This window comes from Heptranchias perlo, chromosome 5 (assembly GCF_035084215.1).
Source record: "Heptranchias perlo isolate sHepPer1 chromosome 5, sHepPer1.hap1, whole genome shotgun sequence".
In the NCBI taxonomy this organism is placed as follows: Eukaryota; Metazoa; Chordata; class Chondrichthyes; order Hexanchiformes; family Hexanchidae; genus Heptranchias; species Heptranchias perlo.
This window is the reverse complement of record NC_090329.1, coordinates 11,100,975-11,118,715: the sequence shown is the minus strand read 5'-3', so window position 1 is coordinate 11,118,715 and position 17,741 is coordinate 11,100,975. Positions and strand designations below refer to the sequence as shown.

General features: G+C 41.1%; 1 protein-coding gene across 1 annotated transcript in view; it reads right to left on the bottom strand.

The window, feature by feature from the left end:
* mcph1 (microcephalin 1) overlaps positions 1 to 17,741 on the bottom strand; it is a 306,044-nt gene that overhangs the window by 274,682 nt on the left and 13,621 nt on the right. The window contains exons 4-6 of the mRNA XM_067984009.1: positions 9,964 to 10,082; positions 6,858 to 6,942; positions 4,125 to 4,236 (exon numbers count right to left, since the gene is read on the bottom strand). Of these exons, the coding sequence (XP_067840110.1) occupies positions 4,125 to 4,236; positions 6,858 to 6,942; positions 9,964 to 10,082 (316 nt within the window). The remainder of the gene's footprint in view (positions 1 to 4,124; positions 4,237 to 6,857; positions 6,943 to 9,963; positions 10,083 to 17,741) is intronic.

Sequence of the window (17,741 nt, the reverse complement as noted above, 5' to 3'; positions counted from 1 at the left end):
ACTCACCACCCTTTGAGTGAAAAAATTGCCCCTCTGGACCCTTTTGTATCTCTCCCCTCTCACCTTAAATCTATGCCCCCTCATTATAGACTCCCCTATCTTTGGGAAAAGATTTTGACTATCGACCTTATCTATGCCCCTCATTATTTTATAGACTTCTATAAGATCACCCCTTAACCTCCTACTCTCCAGGGAAAAAAGTCCCAGTCTATCTAACCTCTCCCTATAAGTCAAACCATCAAGTCCCAGTAGCATCCTAGTAAATCTTTTCTGCACTCTTTCTAGTTTAATAATATCCTTTCTATAATAGGGTGACCAGAACTGTACACTGTATTCCAAGTGTGGCCTTACTAATGTCTTGTACAACTTCAACAAGACATCCCAACTCCTGTATTCAATGTTCTGACCAATGAAACCAAGCATGCTGAATGCCTTCTTCACCACCCTATCCACCTGTGACTCCACTTTCAAGGAGCTATGAACCTGTACTCCTAGATCTCTTTGTTCTATAACTCTCCCCAACGCTCTACCATTAACGGAGTAGGTCCTGGCCCGATTCGATCTACCAAAATGCATCACCTCACATTTATCTAAATTGAACTCCATCTGCCATTCATCGGCCCAATTTATCAAGATCCCGTTGCAATCCTAGATAACCTCCTTCACTGTCCACAATGCCACTAATCTTGGTGTCATCTGCAAACTTACTAACCATGCCTCCTAAATTCTCATCCAAATCATTAATATAAATAACAAACAACAGCGGACCCAGCACCGATCCCTGAGGCACACCGCTGGACACAGGCCTCCAGTTTGAAAAACAACCCTCCACAACCACCCTCTGTCTTCTGTCGTCAAGCCAATTTTGTATCCAATTGGCTACCTCACCTTGGATCCCGTGAGGGAGATAGAAGAGCAAATATGTAGGCAAATTTCTGAGAAGTGCAAAAACAGTAGGGCAGCAGTAGTAGAGGATTTCAACTACCCTAATATTAACTGGGACACAGACAGTGTGAAGGGCATAGAGGGCGCAAAATTCTTAAATTGCATTCAGAAGAACTTTTTTAGCCAGTACGTAGCAAGCCCAACAAGAGAGGGGGCAGTTCTGGATTTAGTTTTAGGAAATGGGGCTGGGCAGGTGGAAGGAGTATCAGTGGAAGAGCATTTTGGTGGTAGTGATCATAATTCAGTTAGTTTTAGCATTGTTATGGAAAAGGACAAAGATATATCAGGAGTTAAAGTTCTCAAAAGGGGAAAGGTCAATTTTACTAAGCTAAGATGTGATTTAGCAGAAGTAAACTAGAAACAGCGACTTGAAGGTAAATCAATGTCAGAGCAGTGGGAGGCATTCAAGGGGAAGATTCAAGGCGTGCAAAGTAAACATGTTCCCACAAAGAAAAAGGGTGGGGTTGCCAAATCTAGAGCCCCCTGGATGTCAAGGAGCATACAGGCTAAGATAAGGCAAGAAAAGGAAAGCTTATGTCAGATACCGAGAACTCAACACTACAGAAAGCCTAGGAGTATAAAAAGTGAACGGTTGAAATTAAAAAGGAAATTAGGAAAGCAAAGAGAGGGCATGAAAAAATATTGGCAAGTAAAATCAAGGAAAACCCAAAAGATGTTTTATAAATACATTAAGAGCAAGAGGATAACTAAGGAAAGAGTAGGGCCTATTAGAGACCAAAAAGGTAACCTATGTGTGGAGGCGGAAGATGTGGGTATGGTTCTTCATGAATACTTTGCTTTTGTCTTCACAAAAGAGAGGGATGATGCGGACATTGTAGTTGAGGAGTGTGAAATGTTGGATGGGATAAACTTAGTGAGAGAGGAAGTATTAAGGAGATTAGCATCTTTGAAAGTAGTTAAATCACCAGGGCCGGATGAAATGTATCTCAGTCTGCTAAAAGAAGCAAGGGAGGAAATAGCGTAGTCTCTGACCATCATTTTCCAATCCTCACTGGATACAGGTGTGGTGCCGGAGGATTGGAGGACTGCTAACATTGTACCATTGTTTTAAAAAGAGAGCGAGGGATAAACCGAGTAATTACAGGCCAGTCAGTCGCACCTCGGTGGTGGGTGAATTATTGGAATCAATTCTGAGGGACAGAATAAACCATCACTTAGAAAGGCATGGAGTAATCAAGGACAGCGAGAATGGATTTGTTAAGGGAAGGTCGTGTCTGACTAACTTGACTGAATTTTTTGAGGTAACAAGGAGGGTTGATGAAGGTGGTGCATTTGATGTAGTCTACATGGATTTTAGCAAGGCATTTGACAAGGTCCCACATGACATATTGGTCAAAAAAGTACAAGCCCATGGGATCCAAAGGAGAGTTGCAAGTTGGATCCAAAATTGGCTGTGGCAGGAAGCAAAAGGTAGTGGTCGACGGGTGTTTTTGTGACTGGATAGCTGTTTCCAATGGGGTTCCGCAGGACTCAGTACTGGGTCCCTTGCTTTTTGAGATATATATTAATGATTTGGACTTAAATTTGGGGGGGCTTGATCAAGAAGTTTGCAGATGATACAAAAATTGGCCGTGTGGTCGATAGTGAGGAGCAAAGCTGCAGACTGCAGAAAGATATCAAGACTGGTCAGGTGGGCAGAAAAGTGGCAAATGGAATTCAATCCGGAGAAGTGTGAGGTAATGCATTTAGGGAGGGCAAACAAGGCAAGGGAGTACACAATAAATGGGAGGATACTGAAAGGTGTAGAGAAAGTGAGGGACCTTGGAGTGCATGTCCACAGATCCCTGAAGGTAGCAGAACAGTATAGATAAGGTAGGTAAGGAGGCATATGGAATACTTTTTTTTAAGCTGAGGCATAGAATATAAGAGCAGGGAGGTTATACTGGAACTGTATAAAACACTGGTTAGGCCACAGCCTGAGTACTGTGCACAGTTCTGGCCACCACATTACAGGAAGGATGTAATTGCACTGGAGAGGGTTCAGAGGAGGTTTATGAGGATGTTGCCAGGACTGGAGAATTTTAGCTATGAGGAAAGATCAGATAGGCTGGGGTTGTTCTCTTTGGAACAAAGGAGGCTGAGGGGTGATTTAATTGTTGTGTACAAAATTATGAGGGGCCTAGATTGAGTGGATAGGAAGGACCTATTTCGCTGAGCAGAGGTCAATAACCAGGGGGCATTGATTTAAAGTGATTGGTGGAAAGATTAGAGGGGAGCTGAGGAAAACGTTTTTCACCTAGAGGGTGGTAGGGGTCTGGAACTCACTGCCTGAAAGGGTGGGAGAGGTAGAAACCCTCAACTCATTTAAAAAGTACCTGGATGTGCACCTGAACTACCATGACCTACAAGGCTACAGACCAAGTGCTGGAAAGTGGGATTAGGCCGGGTGGCTCATTTTCTGCCGGCGCGTAGACGATGGGCCGAATGGGCTCCTTCTGTGCCGTAAATTTTCTATGATCCCTGCCACGTGTCCTTCCATTCCACCAGCCTCTCTTTGTCCTCCTGAAATCTATTACTATCTTCCTCACTGTTTACAACACTTCCAAGTTTTATGTCAGCTGCAAATTTTGAAATTGTGCCCTGTGTACCCAAGTCATTAATATATATCAAAAAAAGCAGCGGCCCTCGTACCAACCCCTGGGGACCATCACTGCATACCTTTCTCCAGTCTGAGAAACAACCGTTCACCACGACTCTCTGTTTCCTGTCAGTTGTCCCCTACCCGAGCTAAAGACTGCACTTGGTCTCGACTGTGTGCAACTCCACAGAAAATTGACTAATATATATTAATTTTATTTTTATTAAGCCAACTTATTTGTTTTTCTCTGCCTCAATCAACCCATTGGCGATTTTGGAGCAGTGACACATCATTTAAACTCCATTTAATTAGCTGAAAACTGTAATCCAAATGACAAGTTTCAGCAAATAAATAAAATATATGCAGACTGCTGATATCTAACTTGATCACATCATTAGAGCAACCATTTCAAAGTTTTGATATGTGTTTCAGATCAACCCCAGAAGACAACTGTTAACAAGATACCTATTAGCGGTTCACACAAAAATAAATGGTGCACCAAGAGTTCAAACCTAACAAGTTTCAAAAATAAAAAAACAGCTAATAGTTTAATAAAAGCTTATAAATACTGAAAACTCACCAATAGTTTTTTTCAAATCTAGATCCTGAATCATTTGATCTAATTTTTTCTGCAGCCTCTTATTATTTTCTGGTGTCCTTTCTATGAAATCCTTGGGTTTCATACATCGATGCTGAAAAGTTCATGAATGCATTAATTCCATAACAATTTAGCTACATCTCAACAACTGAAAATATGGTTGGTCTCGCTCAAGCAAATAAAAAGACTGAATATGCAGTTACGTTTTAAAAATATTCTGAAACAACAGAATGCCCTTAGAAGGTATGGCTTTTCAGGAGCACTGAACAGTCATTCTTCACTAATTTAATCTAAGTCTTTGAGGAAAATAATAAGTGTATAGGCAAAGGGAATACTGTGGATGTGGTACTTACGACTTTCAAAACCATTTGATAAAATGCCACATGATAGACTTGTTACCAAGATTAAAACCCGCAGTATTAAAAATAAAGTGGCACCATGTATAGATGGATGGCTGAAGAAAAGAAGATGGAGAAGAAGTGACTATTTGATTCTTGGATTGGTAAGTGTAGCTATTTTTGTGACCCAGGGACCTATATTGGGACCTCACTTGATCTCAATATAAATAAATAATTCAGAACATGGGCATGGAAAGAATAATCAAAATTTGCTGATGCCACCAAATTAGGAGTTATGGCAAGCTAATAAGAAATATACAAGACCAAAAGGATATAAAAAGGTTAGGAGAGTTGGCACATAGCTAGCAAATGAAGTTCAATGGTACACCTGGCAAAAACAACAGAATGGAAACATCCTCTAAAGAGTAAAAATTTTCAATGGAGTGGAGGAATAGAGATGTCTGGGTCTTTACAAAACAGGATTGTAGTTAGAAACATCACGAAAAGGACAAATGGCATTCTGGGTTTTATACAGGGACATTAAACACTTAAAGCTAAGGAAGCCATAGTTGGAGTACTGTGTGCAGTTTTGGGCACCCCATTATAAAAATGTGTAATTCCTAGGATACCAGTGATGAAAGGATAGGTTTATGATGAGATTGCTGAATTAGAACTGCATTCAGTGGAGCAGTGAAGGTTGCAGTGGGGGAATTAATAGAAAATGTTCAAAATTTTTGAATGCTTTAAAAGAGTAAATCGGGACAGGCGATTTCCACTGGTTGGTGAATCAGTAATCAAATTTAAGATCACTACTAGAAGCATAAAAGGGGGAGGGGAGTTCCAAAAAATGTTTTTATGCAAAGGGTTGTGAGAATACAAAAAGCATGACCACAACTGGCCATTGAAGCCGTGTCAATTATGATATTTGAGAGAAAGAGTTAATCACAAAAGGAAAAAAATAAGGTTTACAAGGAAATGGGATTAGAATAGATCACTGATTTGGACTAGCACAGGCACAATGGAGCCAAAGAACACTGATGAAATTTCTATGATTCTACAAATACTTGGGTTAAACCAAGCATCTTCATGATAAACAAAACTTTTTATGGCTGTAAATGATCATAACACATTTAAACATCTTCAGGACAGGATTCAGGAAAGGATGCGGACGGTGGAATTTTGTAAAGATTTAACAAGTGTTGTTGGCAATATAGCCAATATTGTAATACCAACAAATATTCTGACAAAAGCAAATTTGAAACAGAATAGCACACCCACGGCCAATATGGTTCCTTTAAAGCAGAATTTATAATAGAATTATAAAAAAGGGACAAAATGTGTGGCATTAAAATGGGGACGAAATGATATCTGCATGCCATGGTCGAATTATCTCCTGCCCTCAGCCTACACTTGATTTTCACATCGTTCACCTGACGAAGGAGGAAGCCTCCGAAAGCTTGTGAATTTAAAATAAAATTGCTGGACTATAACTTGGTGTTGCAAAATTGTTTACAATTGATTTTGATTGTGTGTGCAGTACCACAGAAGACTGACAAGTTGTCGAAAAGGTCTTTTTTAAAAAAGAAAATATTACCCCAAATTTAACTAGTTATTTGTTAAGCTTCATTTTGCCATTTCTAAAACTAAGGAAGCATAAATATTCATATAATCTAAATCAAGTTTTTAAAAAGTCTGCAGAGTTTATTCAAAAATAATCTTCCCCAAGCAATGCGACTCAACCTTGATTTTGGGTGGTGGTGGTGGTGGTGGTGGTGCGGCGGGGGGGGCAGCGGCGTCAGGCAGAGCTCTCTGCTCTCTCCCTAAAATGGTCAAAAACTGCAGTTATGTTTTATGTTGTGGAAATATGTTATGCTGGGGACATCTATACTGATGAGTTGACCTATTAGCTTGTGTGAAGAACACAAGGAGCCCCAAACTTCCTCGAAACCTCCAGGGTTGTCCCTGTATCCCTCCACTTGTCTGGCATCCTGACCAAACAAGTATTGTGCACCTGAAGCTACAAATGTGTAAAAAGAAACTGCCCATGCCTCATGGTCTTATTTTCAGTAGTAAACAATTTTACAACACCAAGTTATAGTCCAACAATCAGTAGACAATGCTAATACAGTGGAAAGAAAACATGTGATTCTGCACTTGCATGGAACATTTTGTCTGGGAGCAACAGGAAAACTATGGCTTTGGCAGCATCTCAGTGAAATTGGTGAATATAACCATGTTCAGGGCGACAGACTTCCCATCTCCCTTCAGAGTAAAAGTGGATGTGGATTAAAGTGTCATCACTTTATGCAAATACAATAGAAAATTGCATCTTGTATAAAGTGTTGAGATAAATTACTGTTACATGCACAATACTTACTGTCCTCTTATTTTCTGGTAAAGGTTTACTTTCATTCGTTGCAGGAAATAAGGATTCATCAACATGAGTACCTGTTGCTGTACACCTTTAAGACAAGTTATGCAATGTTAACATTTGACAGGAAGACTAACTGTATGACTCCATTTGTTCTTGTGTATTTCAGACAAATATCAATCCAATAAGTTTTCTGCTGTTTTCCTTATGATAATATCTTCATTCGTGCCATTGAAAACGCATTTCAAGGTTAAGGAACCTCACTACCACCAGTGACTGCACTCCAAACATCCGGTTTGAACAATGTTTGAAGACAGTCCATATTTTATTCCCCCACACACCAAGTGATTCAAGTTTAAGCATATCTAGGCTAATTTGAAATATATAAGGAATCTTACAACACCAGGTTATAGTCCAACAAATTTATTTTAAAATCACAAGCTTTCGGAGATTATCTCCTTCGTCAGATGAATGAATGAAAAGGTTCTCAAATCGCATATCTTATACTATGTTGGGACAGCATCACACCAATCAAAAGGTGTCGTTGTTATTCAAACAGGCCAGTCACGGAGAACAGCACGTCCCAGTACACTCGATATACATTGTGTCTATTACACAGGCAGGCAGAAAGAAACTCAAAATGGCAGAGAGAGAGAGAGAGAATTTTAAAAAACATATAAATTTTTTCCCCCTTTTTGCTGGTGGGGTTACGTGTAGCGTGACATGAACCCAAGATCCCGGTTGAGGCCGTCCTCATGGGTGCGGAACTTGGCTATCAACTTCTGCTCGACGATTTTGCGTTGTCGTGTGTCTCGAAGGCCGCCTTGGAGAACGCTTACCCGAAGATCGGTGGCTGAATGTCCTTGACAGCTGAAGTGTTCCCCGACTGGGAGGGAACCCTCCTGTTTGGCGATTGTTGCGCGGTAAAACAGGTGTGATTGGTGTGATGCTGTCCCAACATAGTATAAGATATGCGATTTGAGAACCTTTTCATTCATTCATCTGACGAAGGAGATAATCTCCGAAAGCTTGTGATTTTAAAATAAATTTGTTGGACTATAACCTGGTGTTGTAAGATTCCTTACATTTGTCCACCCCAGTCCATCACCGGCATCTCCACATCATTGAAATATATAAGCAGGCTATAACATTTATTACAATTTTCACCTGGTGTTATCATATCAATTCTTTTCTGAAGGCTTTCTTGTTTTAATTTAAGAGCGATAAATCACTATTTAGATCATAGCTATGAAAACACAATTATGGTGAGTACAGTAAGTTCTAGCTTCATTATAATACAGCCCTCTGCACTAAACACTTCACAAGCTGCAAGCAGATGCATGCAACATCTTACAACATAGTGGCAAATGTCATAAAAATGTTGCGTGCAAGGTCCAGTAACCATTTAACAGATGGTGTTAAGTGAAGCATGTTATAATGCAGGTGGGTAAGTATCAAGATTAGTCACAATGGCAAGTTCTAAAAAAAAAAATCTACATTCAGAAAATTAAGATGGTCTGTGTAATGGAAACAGACAACAGGTTATTACAATTTTGTACCTTCTCACCCTTATGTTAGTATTATGCTGGCAACTATTGAAAATAAAATTTGGATAGAACTATTAAATGAAGTACAATTAATTAAAAAAAGAAAAATGCCCTATCTGACCATTTATATTTCACATTACAAAACGTAAATCACTTGTGTAAACGTTACAGCACATGAAGCTGTTTTTAAGTTCCATAAAGAATTAAATGTAGCCTGATGGCTTCACAGACCATCATTTTCTGTATTTTGCTCCATTAGAAAAATGGTAGGACTTCAGGAAAGAGTTTCTGTATTACAATTTTCAGTAGGTTCTAATCAATATAGCATGGAAATCCAACCCACATCTACTGGTAACTGATCAATGCGGCAGATATCCACGATCTGTGGATAGTGGGAGAAATGTTAATGGAGAAAGATCACAAAAAGAATAAGGAAAGGGAAGAACATGGAGAAGAGCATAACATGAATAATAAAGGAAAAAGCAATTAAGTCAGAAGGAAAAAAAAGGATCCTGCATACTAATTTTTAAACTTTCAATGACATAGCTCACAAGTGATAGAATTGCAAGTGAATTCAACAGTCGTTGTTTGAAAAGCTTCCCAACACCACCACCGCACCCCCCCTCCCCCCGCCAAAAAAAAGTGTTAACCTTAATTTTGTAGCTCAGTTGCTAAGGTAACACACACCCTGTAAAATAATGTAAACAGCAATGTTCTAAATTCAGATAGTTATAATCTCATACAAAAAAACCTGGATCTAGAAAAGTGTTACAAGGAAAGGCATACAAAGCAAATAAGATTTTTTTTAAAAAATGTTAATTACAGAAAAGTGAAAATTCCCCGAGCCAACCACTCTGGGCCGGAAGATGATCTATTTGGGCAACTGGGACATAGCTGCTAAAATTACTGTATTTGTTTTGTCCTAGTCCTAATAATATTCCTTAAATTATAGCTCCAAAAAAAAACAGGAAACCTTGAACACTTCATACATATATACAAGTCTTGTAAGATGTCAAAATTACAAGCAGATCAGACACAACATATTTGGAAATAAGATTTAATTGTTTTCCCCAAGAATTTACGCTGGTTATCATCACAATGTTTGTAGTAAAACAACAAATAGCAAGAGTTCATCATAAAAAGATTAAAAGTCACTTTTCTTCCAAATTATTTCATGTGGAACATTATTAAGAACAAAATCAGTAAACAACATTGGAAGGCTTGCGAAACACAGTTGTGGGATCGCAATTTAGGTAATGAGTTCCAAAAATCCATTTTTAAAAAAAGATAAAAATGCCACTTGGCCTTAATCTATAGTAGTTCTTTGATTTATGCTGTAAGCCTAACTTTCAGAAATCATTAAGAAATACTGAACAGAATCATTAGACATAAAGCGCAGTCTGGAAAATTTCAATTTTGAAGAAAATATACACAGCATATTTATTTCAGGTTGACTCAAAATGAAAAATTCAATTACCATCTCACTTTCAAATAAGCTAACAGCCCAACTTGCAAAACAGTAGCTTTTAAGAAATGACTGTATCAAGCTATTTAAATGTTCGTACCTTTCTACCCAAAGGACAGACACCAACTTTACACCAGTTTTCTTGGCCTTTTTCCAAACACTTTCATGTCCATCCTTGAATACTACGTGGGTCACTTGCTTATTGAAGTATTTTAAAACCTGCAAGCAGATAAAGTAAGATACAGGGTTTTAAAAAAAAGTGCTCTCCAAATTCACTGGTTTTTAAACAGAATCCATTGCAAAGCTTGATAGTGCAGAGGTCCGACAACTTCTTAAAGTCCAACACCAAGACTATTTACGTCTTTTGATGAGACTTTAAATCGAAGCCCCATCTGTCCCCACAAGCGGACATAAAAATCCCATAGCACTTTTCGAACAAAGACGAGTTCTCCTGTTTCCCAAGCTAGCATTTAACCCTCTACCAACATCACTAAAATAGATTATCTGGTCACTTCCTTCATCACTGTTTGTGGGCCCTTGGTGTGCAAATTGGCTGCTGTGTTTCCCTACAATACAACTGCGACTACACTTCAAAAGTACTTCAATTGGCTATAAAGAGCTTTGGGACACCTTGAGATCATGAAAGTTCTTTCTTTCCACCTCCAAAACATGTCTGTGTCACATCCGGGCTTGACTTTTTCAACAGCCACCTCGCCAGCCCTGAGCTCCATCCTACATGAACTTTAATGTATCCAGAACTCTGCCATCCACTACATATCCCGTACAAAGCCCTGCTCACCCCAGTCCTCACTGACTTACCAGCCTTCAACATATAGATTACAAAATCCATATCCTTGTTTAAAAATCCTCCAAGGGGCTTGCTCCACTCTGCTTTTGTAACATCCTCGAGCCCCATTTCCCAGCTCGTTCCCTGAATCTGGGCTACTGCATCTCCTCTGTTCCATCATCAATATCAGAGCCTGAAGGCATCATAGACCTGAAAGCTTAATTCTCTTCCCAAACCTATCCACTCTGCTTCAGCTCTTGACACTCAAATTACATTTTCAACCACACCTTGGGCCACATGTCCTAACTTTGCTGTTAACTCCTGCTGAATGGATGCTCTGCCCCTTTGAGAAACACTGACTTTTCACTGTGTTGAAGATGCTGTATAAATGTAATTAGTAGTTGCTTCATTTTACGAAGAAAAACATTGATTGCTCAATTTGGATGAAAACATTAAAAAAAAAACAAACCTGGGCTGACAGATTAATGTAAGTTGCCTTTTCTTACTACATAGCAATGCTTAAAATCAAAAAAAGTCAGCAAATCAATGCTGTTTAAACTGTTCACTTCACAATAGGTCAATATCATGCTGATGAATGATGCCCAAAAACTTATGAACTAATCAATTAGAAAGTGCCATAAAACTGCTCTACAATGATGTGTGTTCAGACCAGTTAAAAACGCATTTACAAGAATAACCCAAGCACACTGACTACTGTGTTGAATAAATACAAGCATTCACAGTACTGTTTAATGAGAAACGTAAATGCATTCCAATCTCAGACCTCTTCGTAACAGTGACTACACTTCAAAAAGTACTTCATTGACTGTAAAAGCCCTTTGGGATGTCCTGAGGTTGTGAAAGGTGCTATGTAAATGCAAGTCTCTCTCTTTTGTTTAAGAATACTTGCAGAAGTTCTGGAAATAGGTCTCTCGCATACCTTTCTCTTATTGGCACAAGAGTGAATGAGTTGGGTGTTATCAATGAGCATGAAAAAATTAATTGAAAATACTCTTGATATAGTGCAACATTTATTTTGATATTGCTGCTCAAAACCTCAATCTTTGCACCTTACCAATTAAAAATATCCTCCAGTATAACAACTTGAGGAAATATACTGTGCACAATTCAACAAAAAAAAGCCACAGAAGCAAGATGTTCATGCTCCCAGAGGCACTTTCTTAATAATTAGGTCTGTTGCAAATAACACTATTGAAAAACAATTGGCTTTTGATAGATAATTACATTGTTCGGCAGATAATGAATTAGTTACATTATTAGATATCAAGTATGTCTTGAAGTAGGTTAAATGTAAGGAATCTTACAACACCAGGTTATAGTCCAACAATTTTATTTTAAAATCACAAGCTTTCGGAGATTATCCCCTTCGTCAGGTGAATGAGTGAAAGGTTCTCAAATCGCATAGCTTATATTAGGCTGGGACAGCATCACACCAATCAAAAGGTGTCGTTGTTCAAACAGGCCAGTCATGGAGAACAGTACGTCCCAGTACACTGAATATACATTGTGTCAATTACACAGACAGAGAGAAAGAGACCCAAATGGATGGGAGGGGGAAGAGAGAGAGTGAGAAAATATTAAAAACCGATAACTTTTTTTCCCCTTTTGCTGGTGGGGTTACGCGTAGTGTGACGTGAACCCAAGATCCCGGTTGAGGCCGTCCTCGTGGGTGCGGAACTTGGCTATCAACTTCTGCTCGACGATTTTGCGTTGTCGTGTGTCTCGAAGGCCGCCTTGGAGAACACTGACCCGAAGATCGGTGGCTGAATGTCCTTGACTGCTGAAGTGTTCCCCCACTGGGAGGGAACCCTCCTGTCTGGCGATTGTTGCGCGGTGTCCGTTCATCCGTTGTTGCTGCGTCTGCATGGTCTCGCCAATGTACCATGCTCCGGGGCATCCTTTCCTGCAACGTATGAGGTAGACAACGTTGGCCGAGTCACAGGAGTATGAACCATGTACCTGGTGGGTGGTGTCCTCTCGTGTGATGGTGGTATCCGTGTCGATGATCTGGCATGTCTTGCAGAGGTTGCCGTGGCAGGGTTGTGTGCTGTCGTGGACACTGTTCTCCTGGAAGCTGGGTAATTTGCTGCGAACGATGGTCTGTTTGAGGTTGGGTGGCTGTTTTTAGGAGAGTAGTGGAGGCGTGGGGATGGCCTTAGCGAGGTGTTCGTCGTCATCGATGACATGTTGAAGGCCGCGGAGAACATGGTGTAGTTTCTCCGCACCGGCGAAGTACTGGACGACGAAGGGCACTCTGTTGGTTGCGTCCCGTGTTTGTCTTCTGAGAAGCTCTATGCGATTTTTCGCTGTGGCCCCTCGGAACTGTCGATCGACAATTCGAGCTTCATATCCCGTTCTTACGAGGGCATCTTTCAGCGTCTGTAGGTGTCCATCGCGTTCCTCCTTGTCTGAGCAGATCCTGTGTATTCGCAGGGCCTGTCCATAGGGGATGGCCTCTTTGACGTGGTTAGGGTGGAAGCTGGAAAAGTGGAGCATCGTGAGGTTGTCCGTGGGCTTGCGGTAGAGTGAGGTGCTCGTCTTTGATGGAGATTCGTGTGTCCAAGAAAGAAACCGATTCTGAGGAGTAGTCCATGGTGAGCTTGATGGTGGGATGGAACTTGTTGATGTTACGCAACCAACAGAGTACCCTTCGTCGTCCAGTACTTCCCCGGAGCGGAGAAACTACGCCATGTTCTCCGCAGCCTTCAACATGTCATCGATGACGACGAACACCTCGCTAAGGCCATCCCCACACCTCCACAACTTGCCTTCAAACAGCCACCCAACCTCAAACAGACCATCGTTCGCAGCAAATTACCCAGCTTTCAGGAGAACAGCGTCCACGACACCACACAACCCTGCCACGGCAACCTCTGCAAGACATGCCAGATCATCGACACAGATACCACCATCACACGAGAGGACACCACCCACCAGGTACATGGTTCATACTCCTGTGACTCGGCCAACGTTGTCTACCTCATACGTTGCAGGAAAGGATGCCCCGGAGCATGGTACATTGGCGAGACCATGCAGACGCTGCGACAACGGATGAACGGACACCGCGCAACAATCGCCAGACAGGAGGGTTCCCTCCCAGTGGGGGAACACTTCAGCAGTCAAGGACATTCAGCCACCGACCTTCGGGTAAGCGTTCTCCAAGGCGGCCTTCGAGATACACGACAACGCAAAATCGTCGAGCAGAAATTGATAGCCAAGTTCCGCACCCATGAGGACGGCCTCAACCGGGATCTTGGGTTCATGTCACGCTACATGTAACCCCACCAGCGAAAAAAAAGTTATCTGTTTTTAATACAACGGGTCATTCTCTGTCTTTCTCTTCCTTTCGGATGTTTTTCCCTCTCTCTCTCTCTCTCTGTCTGTCTGTCTGTCTTTTGTTCTGGCCGTTTGTATATTCGGTGGTCCTGTCGGTATCACCTCTCTGTCTGAACACTTTGATCGCCCTGACAACGGGCAGTTGGAAAGATTATCTGTAATCACCAGGTATTGTTCTCTGACTATAAACGCGAAACGTTCAAGGAATTCCACTCACTCACCTGACGAAGGAGATAATCTCCGAAAGCTTGTGATTTTCAAATAAAATTGTTGGACTATAACCTGGTGTTGTAAGATTCTTTACATTTACCAATAAACAGACCTTCAGCCTGAATATCTTCAGATTTGGATGCAATTTTGAGATCCCTTCCAAAACAAAGTGGGATCCTGCCTTTGCTCATAGCTGCAAAGTCAGAGAGCCACAGCTTACAGAACCAATAAGAAATCACCAGTATAGCCTCACTCTGTCTGCTCATATCTTTTGAGTTAGCCATGAGATAACTGTAAATGGAAAGCTTTCTGCCTAGAATTTGAGACAAGGCTTATGGTAAGTGTAGTTTGCTTGGGAAGAACAGATGGCGTTGGTTCCCAAAGCTTTCCACCAATGGAGTTTACCTTGCCTCGTGTCTGGGTCTGTTGTAGACTAATTGATAGCTATGATTAGTTAACAACTCCACTAACATTGTATCACGCAACTACCAGGATGGCAGAAGGCGAATTAGATTACCCTTGGTCTTTTATCGTCCAGCAATTCCCATGTTCCGACAAGCAGAACAGATTATCCAGCCTGTCAGTTACATGTGTGTTATGACTACTAACCATGGGGCGAATGGTCATGGGGGATTGCTTTGTAGTACATTGTCCTTCTGTGACCACCATGTTAGGCCTATGCAGAAGTCTGGTCGTTCCTTACCAGACAGCACAAGTAGACTTTGTAGGAGGTACTAAGGGCTGAAAAGGTTCAGCTGAAGTGGCTGCAAGAAATATTAGACATTGGGAACAAGGATGGTTACTGCCATCAGACCTAAAATTCTTATAAAATATTTTGCAAGGATCCATGACCCTTCCTACGGGGATCTCAGATTCCTGAGCACTGTAAATCAATATGAAGATCACAAAACCATCTGGTTGGCTATCCACACTTGTAGAAGTTAATTTTCAGTGCCAGAGAGGTTGTTCGGCAGTAATTAAGACTTATCACATCGTTAAAAAGGTACTTATACTGGAATGGACAAACCCTAACTTTTTGTGACGAGTTTAGCTAGTTTCTACCACGTAAGTACAGGAAATTCACGCTGTTCAATGTATTTGAATGGTGAGTCAAACAGCGATATCCATTTTTGCGAAGCTGATGGAACATCCAGGACAGCAACTTCCGGATTTTCGCATTTAATTGCACACGTGCATTCGCTGGAAGTTGCTGTCCGATTTGCACATAAATAGCGGTGAGCGCTGTTAGCATCATCATTATTTTCACAGCAAATTCTGGGCCACTAGCTTCTGCTTAAGCTGTAGTTAATTCTTCCCATAATCAACTAGGGATCCCAGCCCATGGATTGTATCAAATATTTGACATAACTTTGTTGGCAAATCTCAAACATGGGCTCTGAAGATCCAATCATTTACGTTTTCATATAATTGGAAGTGCTGCATCATGAGATATACAGATGCCACATACATACAGGAACTTTGTGGTGCTGTGGGGAAGCTGAAGGAAAATACCTTGCACCGATAAACCTTGCATCTATGGAGATATGGAAACGTGCATCTTTTCAGTCTATGTCAGCTAAGTCGTCCCCTGGACAAATTACCTAGATAATCTGTGGTTGCATGACACTTCAATCTCTTCTGTTTTAGGAATCAATTTAGAGAGAAGTGGAAAGCATAGAATGAAAAACAATTTTTTTTTCATTGGGAAACCAAGATGAATAGACATGAGTCCCTACCTCCTTACTTCACACCTAGCTTGCTAATAGTTCTTTTTTTCATCAAATGAAGAATTAAGGTGAAAGGCCAAGACTTAAAGTAAAGTCCTTCTGAGAGATAGGATGAACTGTCACTTGGAAAGGCATGGTTTAATCAGGGATAGTCAGCATAGATTTGTTCAGGGAAGGTCATGCCTTACAAATCTGATTAAATTCTTTGAGGAAGTCACAAGGAGGATTGATGAGGGTAATGCAGTGAATGTTGTCTGCATGGATTTTAGTAAGGTATTTTGACAAGGTCCCACATGGCAGACTGGTCAGAAAGGTAAAAGCCCATAGGATACAAGGAAATGTGGCCAATTGGATCCAAAATTGGCTCAGTAACAGGAAACAAAGGGCAAAAATCGATGGATGTCTTTGCGAATGGAAATCCGTTTCCAGTGGTGTGCCACAGGGTTCAGTGTTGGGTCCCTTGCTGTTTGTGGTATATATTAATGATTTGGACTTGAATGTAGGGGGCATGATTGGCAAATTTGCAGACGACACAAAAATTGGCCGTGTAGTTGATAGTGAAGATAGCTGTAGACTCCAAGATGATATCAATGGGTTGGTGGAGTGGGCGGAAAAGTGGCAAATGGAGTCAACCCGGAGAAGTGTGAGGTAATGCACTTAGGGAGGGCAAACAGTAAAAGGGAATACACAGTAAACGGGAATATACTGAGAGGGGTTGAGGAAGTGAGACACCTTGGAGTGCATGTGCACAGATTCCTGAATGTGACAGTACAGGTGGATAAGGTTGTGAAGAAGGCATACGGAATGCTCTCTGTTATTAGCCTAGGTATAGAATACAAAAGCAGGAATGTAATGATGGAACTGTATGAAATGCTGGTAAGGCCACAGCTGGAGTATTGTGCGCAGTTCTGGTCACCACATTACAGGAAGGACGTAATTGCTCTGGAGAGAGTGCAGAGAAGATTTACAAGAATGTTGCCAGGGCTTGAAAATAGCAGCTACGAGGAGAGATTGGATAGGCTGGGGTTGTTTTCCCTGGAGCAGAGGCGGCTGAGGGGTGACTTGATTGAGGTATACAAAATTATGAGGGGCCCAGATAGAGGAGACAGGAAGTACCTGTTTCCCTTAGTGGAGAGTTCAAGAACTAGAGGACATAGATTTAAGCTGATTGGTGGAAGGATTAGAGGGGACATGAGGAAAAACTTTTTTACCCAGATGGAATTCGCTGCCTAAATTGGTGGTAGAGGCAGGGACCCTCAACTCTTTTAAAAAGTACCTGGACCTGCACCTAAAGTGCTGTAAGCTGCAGGGCTACGGACCGGGTGCTGGAAGGTGGGATTAGAATGGGCACCTGGATGTTCTTCGAGCCGGCACGGACACGATGAGCCGAATGGCCCCCTTCTGTGCTGCGTCTTTTCTATGGTTCTAAGACACCAAAGTTGTAAGGATTAAAAGACATGACGTAAATTAGGAAACAGTCATCAAGTGATGGGATGTATGAGCTTTAATGGTCATCTAAAGGGAGGGGTGGGGGGGCGGAGACACGAGTAGGTGCGGTAGTTATTAATTTAAAAAACAAACTTTTCCTCTCCTCAAAATAAAATCATTTTCCGTGTGACCTCATTTATTGCAACTCAGTTCAGTTCATCTTTATTTGGAAAGGCCCTGCAACATTCATAGCTTATTTGAACTCCAATTTATGAAATAATTTATGATTAAAATATTTTTATGACAGAATTAAATAGAAGTTAGGGTAATAACCAAATGTAATTTATGAAGTCCAGTGTTCATGTGGTG